At 45.4% G+C, this 6000-nt stretch overlaps 1 protein-coding gene across 4 annotated transcripts; it reads right to left on the bottom strand.

The window, feature by feature from the left end:
* Window positions 1-2006: 2006 nt before the first annotated feature.
* snai1b (snail family zinc finger 1b) lies at window positions 2007-5865 on the bottom strand. Of its 4 annotated transcripts, none has more exons than XM_021566936.3 (3): window positions 5399-5865; window positions 3816-4316; window positions 2007-3323 (listed from the first exon to the last, which is right to left on the bottom strand). In XM_021566936.3, exons 1-3 carry the CDS (start codon window positions 5472-5474, stop codon window positions 3142-3144), a joined length of 759 nt encoding a protein of 252 aa, XP_021422611.1. In that variant the 5' UTR covers window positions 5475-5865; the 3' UTR covers window positions 2007-3141. The 4 variants fall into 4 exon arrangements, with proteins under 4 accessions (XP_021422611.1, XP_021422610.1, XP_090057785.1 ...); XM_021566935.3 differs by having other exon boundaries at window positions 3816-4319; window positions 5399-5855; XM_090201659.1 differs by lacking the exon at window positions 5399-5865 and adding an exon at window positions 5003-5138 and having other exon boundaries at window positions 3816-4319.
* Between the last annotated feature and the right edge of the window lie 135 nt (window positions 5866-6000).

Here is a 6000-nt window from a genome sequence, read left to right as displayed (position 1 = left end):
TGGAGGGAAAATGTAGTGTTGTGTGCATTGCGTCTGTGTACTACTTACTAGCTAACATCCTATAGCCTACATTGCATATGAAGTGTGACTGGCTCATGACATTTAACCATGGATTTACGGAGGAAATGCCCTGATTTTTCCTTTTTGTTGTCACTCCAGTTGGCTTCCCCATGTGGGGTTTTGTGCTCTCTGATTGGCATCAAGTAGAAATGGCAGGTTCGTCGCTACCGGGTCAGCACGCAGCAGGTACCACTTTTCTTATAGCAAGAGAAGGAACGGCCTCCCACTGTTACAAGTACCTATAGGCAGTTTATCAGCAGTGAGATTCTCGGTGTGTTTCATGCTTAACCTCTCACTCTTTCTCCCTCATCCAAACTGCTCTCTCTCTCTCTCTCTCTCTATCCACCTGCAGTCAGTCCATTCATGCACCCCTCCAGAACATGTGTTGTCCATGTGTTGTTGGCTCAGCAGCCACACACATGTGTATGTGCTCAAACACACACTGCCCTGTGTAATCTGTGCTGAAAGCCTGGCAGGTGTGTGCAGGTGTTCCATACATCCCTCGACACCAGGGACTCAAACATGTCTGCATTCTCACACACACTTGCATACAGACAGAGACAGACACATAGACACAGACAGAGACACCGACAGAGACACCGACAGAGACACAAACAGAGACACAGACATAGACACAGACAGAGACATAGACAGAGAAACATACAGGGACATAGACAGAGACACAGAGACAGACACAGAGACAGACACATAGACAGAGACACAGACAGGGACACATACAGAGACACAGACATAGACACAGACACCGACAGAGACACAAACAGAGACACAGCCAGATACATAGACACAGACAGAGACAGCGACACAGACAGATACAAAGACATAGACAGAGACATAGAGAGACAGAGACACAGAGAGACAGACACAGACTGAGACACAGACAGAGAGACAGAGATACAGAGAGACAGAGACACAGACTGAGACACAGACACAGAGAGACAGAGACACAGAGAGACAGAGACACAGACAGAGGCATAGACTGAGAGACAGAGATACAGACAGACAGAGACACAGAGCAACACACTGACACAGAGATAGAGCATAGCACAATTTACAATGACTAACTAAAGTACTATATCAACATGTATTACCCCTACCTACATGTACAAAGTACCTCTAAAGTACTATATCAACATGTATTACCCCTACCTACATGTACAAAGTACCTCGACTAACCTGTATACAATATACAATGACTAACTAAAGCACTATATCAACATCTATTACCCCTACCTACATGTACAAAGTACCTCTAAAGTACATAATCAACATTTATTACCCCTACCTACATGTACAAAGTACCTCTAAAGTACTATATCCACATGTATTACCCCTACCTACATGTACAAATGTACAAAGTACCTCTAAAGTACTATATCCACATGTATTACCCCGACCTACATGTACAAATGTACAAAGTACCTCTAAAGTACTATATCAACATGTATTACCACTACCTACATGTACAAAGTACCTTTATTGTGTAACTTGTTTTTTTATTTACTAAATATTTTCTTATATCTGCATTGTTGGTTAAGGGCTTGTAAGTAAGCATTTCACGGTAAGGTCTACACCTTGTATTCTTGTATTGTATTCTTATTTTTATATATATATTTAAAAAATGTAACCTTTATTTAACGAGGCAAGTCAGTTAAGAACAAATTCTTATTTTACAACGACGGCCTACCCCGGCCAAACCGTAACCTGGACGACGCTGGGCCAATGTGACAAATAAAATGTTAAATGGTGTGGGAACAACAATACATGTATAGTTTTAGTTGTAAAATAATATTTGAACGGAGTGAAAAGGAATGGAAACCATGTATTTGATACCATCCCACTAGTTCTGCACCAGCCATTAGCATGGGCCCATCCTCCCCAATTAAGTTGCCACCAACCTCCTCTGCCAATAACAGACCAAGAACAGATTTAAGACAAAGCTTTATTTACATATGGCAAGCAGTGGAAAGGACCGTCTCTGCTGGTTTAGGAATCATATCAACACAAGTTATTTGTACCTATTGGATATAGGACTTAGACTGCCTTTGGTTCGGTTACCTATTGGATATAGGACGTAGACTGCCTTTGGTCATTCTGATATGGTCAACTGACTTGAGATCAAAGCACACAAATCCCAATGGCCTGGTTCTGGCAAATGTTATATAGGTGAGGAGTGTGGTGGGGAGGTGTAACTGGGGAAAAGGTGCCGAGGGAGGATTAGAGGGGTGAGGGAAAAATATTGAGAACTTGGGGGGGTGGGGAGTTAGTCAGGGATAAGTGGATAGGGTCTGGAAGAGATGGACTAGGAGATGTGAGGGAGAGGAAGGAGGTAAAAACAGAGGGATGAAGAGGTTGTGATGGGAAGGAGGTGAGGAGATAAGGGAAGAGGAGATAAGGGAGAACGGGTGAGGGGATGAGGGGTGAGGAGGGGAGAAGAGGGTCAACTGTTGAGGTCAGAGCTAACACATCTCTCAGTACCCTGCCTCCACAGAACACCATACAGACAGCTGTCCACACACACACCTGTCCCAATACATGTATGCTATGTATGTGGACTATGAGAGACGACATTCACTTTCTACACACACGCCAGCAGCTGCACTATGGTCACAGTCCCGGACCAGCCGGCACCGAAGGGTATGCTGGGAATTAACTACATGTCCAGCTGCTCCCTCCACACACATATTCATTTGATTGACCTCACAGTCAACATCACGTCTCTATGCATAACAACAATATGAAAAACATTTACTTGTTTTCAATTGTCAAGTGTTTTTGCGTGTTTTTTTTTTACAAATGGAAGGCACTTCGGAATTCAAAAGAGTTCACTTATAGGCAACACCCTCCCATCTCTGTCCTTCAGGCCACGAGGTTGCTCAATGGGTGTGCCTAATACCCCTCCAAATTGATGGATGACAGTGTTTGGGGATCCATCCCCCTCTAAACATTGTCTGAGTCCTGGAACCCACTTACAGTCTGTATCGCAGTAAACATCCCTTATGGGGAATTGATCAACCGTGGCATCTTCGGCCAGACGTTCTAAGCCGCTGGGTCAGTGTGTGTCTAGGAGGCAGGGCAGCAGCCAGAGGCCGTGTGTTTGTGTAGCAGGGACATGCGGCTGAAGGTGCGAGAGCAGGAACCACACTGGTACTTCTTCACCTCAGAGTGGGTCTGCATGTGGGCCCGCAGGTTGGAGCGATCCGCAAATGCACGGTTACAGTGTTGGCAGGAGAACGGGCGCTCACCTGAAAGGGAGAGAGACAGATGTTAGGAGACTTGTCTTGATAAAGATTGTGTAACCAAAACATCAACGATGTGCAATCCCCTTTGCTGACTCAAGCCTTTGATTGACTTCTTTCCTCGCATAAACACAGAGATAAGATAGTGTCACAAGGAGCAATAACATGTGTTTACACCTCAGGGGACATTAATGAATATCAATGCCTGGCTAATCCCTAAGCTTCAACCAGTTTGAACTGGAAATGTCAACCTACCAGACCCCCACAGAAAAAGGGGTTTATTAGTCACATGCACAGGGTCGCAGATGTAATTGCAGGGTACAGTGACATTCTTAAGCTCCAACAGTGCAGGTCCAAGAGAAGTGAGTGAAACAATAAAAATAGTGAAATAAATAAGTGTTATTACTATGTAATTACAATGTGTACAACTATCCAACAGTGTAGTAAAGACCCCTATAACAATCCCAGTGCCATAAGAATGTAGAGGGTAAGACTCACCAGTGTGCGTGCGGATGTGTCCTCTGAGCAGCCAGGGTCTGGAGAAGGCCTTTCCACAGGTGGTGCACATGCAGGGCAGGGTATGTGAGCGGATGTGCATCTTCAGAGCCCCCAGGCTGGTGTACTCCTTTGGGCAGTTTTTGCAGTGGAAGGCTGGTCGAGGCAAGGCCTCGCTGGGTATGGAGCTGATCTCGCTGTGGGTGAGCTGGTGCCTGGAGAGGCCTGAGGGGCTGCTATAGGTCTTGCTGCAGTGGAGGCAGTGGTAGATGTGGTGGGGGGGTACAGGGCTGGGGGGGTCTGATGTGCGCCCTGCCTCCTCCTCATCCTCCCCACTGCTACTGGAGGGGGAGCTGCTGAGGTCCAGAGGACCCGTGAGGGAGACAGGGGACACAGGTGCTGGGAGGGCGTCCATGTTGAAGAGCAGGGTGGTGGGGAAGTAGGTCAGCACGGAGCTGTTGCCCCTCATCGGGAGCTCAGCAAGAGGATAGCACTCTGGGATGACTGCTGGGAGAGGGGGGAGAGATGTTTTAAATGTTTAGAGAGAGCTGGAGGGGGTGAGAAAGAGTCAGTTAAATCTAATTACACAGGTAACTTGTTTTCCTTCTCAGTGTCTTGTTACAGTCAAACTCAAGTGTTCCATGCAGTCCTGTTCCAGCCATTTGACTCGATTAGCAAACTTCCCAATTCACCATAGACACAGACCGAGACACATAGAGGCACCATAGACCACAGAGAGATGGGACACAACTCTGTCACACACACTTAAATGCACCAATAGAAAATGTGAACCCTTTCCTGTTAAGCGTCTTGTGCACCTTGTTACACACTAGGTGCCAAGGTTGACACAACCGTATTCACACACTAGCCATTACTGTCCGTCTGCCTCTCTGGCTCCTCACCAAATAGGCCTATTAAGCCAGATCTCATCTCATAGATGTAAATGGAAATCCAGAAAACTCAAATATACATAATATGTTAAGTTTGGTATGGTATGGTTACTTATAAGACAGAAGGTTACTTAAGGCAAAAATGAAAGTAGGTTGGTCGGTTGTGGTGGACGCAACTACTTAGTATTTTGCAACTACTTAGCATGTTAGCTAACCTTTCCCCTAACCCTTTAACCTAACCTTAAACCTAGCTAATATTATTACATTATCATACATTTAGCAAATTCGTAACATACATACGAAATGGATGATGACGTCCACGTAACATACTATTTGAAGTATCCCGGATTTACTATGTTACATCTACTCCTGAGTCCAGGTTGCAGCAGCGCTATTTCCGCAGTTTATTGACACCGGATTGCCAAAACACTGGAGGGGACGTGATCCCGACTGTTAAATGGGTTCAAGAGGATGTATCAACGGAAAACGTTCTATTTTTTTAGTTGAGCGCTCACCAAGGTGAATTCGTGATATCGAACCGTTATGAGGTGCACTTCGGGTGCACTTGCTGTTAGGATACATTACTTAAAATCTAGGCTAACCTCGATTAAAATATACATGTGTTCTCATAGTCATTTTAAGAAAAATAGCTCACAACTTTGTGCAGAATTAGACGTTTTGATTTAAACAATTTACCATTCTGGCTTTCCAACTCGCTGTAATTCGGCCTCTTGTTGGTGAAATACTTCTTGACAAGGAATGACCGAGGCATCTTTGCACGCCTGGAATATTTATGTTTTTGCAGATGAAGAATGACTTCTGCTCTTTCCTTGCAGGGTGGTGCCCGTCTCCCAAACCTCTCAGGGAAGAAATCACAGCGTTCCAAGACACTTCACTATGCACCACTCAATGCTGCACACAGAAGCTGTCCACTCCAAAAGTCCAAAGATACTTTCTTGTTTCCAAAGAGGCGCGGTTGTTGATAAAATGATGATTCAATCGATCACCAGATAAAAGATAAGTTGGAGCTTGGGAGTCTGTCCCCTGATATAGCAGCTGAGGGGGGAGAGGGGGTGGGCAAGGATATCCCCGCCTCAAGACACACCCGCCCCAAAATACGCGCCACTAGGATCCTTGCTGACCGCAGGTGCCCGATCGATGATGGACGCACTTGGCTTGCAGACCAGAATCTATTCACATTACAATCCAAAATTGCTAAATGATTGCAGACGAAGCGCATTCCGAAGAAGATTGTGCAAATACTTAAATGTCCTGTTGTCACCTGTCTGCACGGGTCG

The sequence above is a fragment of the Oncorhynchus mykiss genome, chromosome 16 (genome assembly GCF_057628025.1).
Source record: "Oncorhynchus mykiss isolate SJ-2025 chromosome 16, ASM5762802v1, whole genome shotgun sequence".
Lineage (NCBI taxonomy): Eukaryota > Metazoa > Chordata > Actinopteri > Salmoniformes > Salmonidae > Oncorhynchus > Oncorhynchus mykiss.
Note: the sequence above shows the minus strand (reverse complement) of the source record. Positions and strands in the feature narration are given on the sequence as shown.

Coding starts and splice junctions, on each gene's coding strand:
- snai1b (XM_021566935.3), bottom strand. CDS start 5,474: ATGCCTCGGTCATTCCTTGTCAAGAAGTATTTCACCAACAAGAGGCCG. Junction 4,320..5,398: donor CGAGTTGGAAAGCCAGAATG/GTAAATTGTTTA, acceptor CCCCTCTCCCAG/CAGTCATCCCAGAGTGCTAT. Junction 3,324..3,815: donor ACACATCCGCACGCACACTG/GTGAGTCTTACC, acceptor TCTCCCTTTCAG/GTGAGCGCCCGTTCTCCTGC.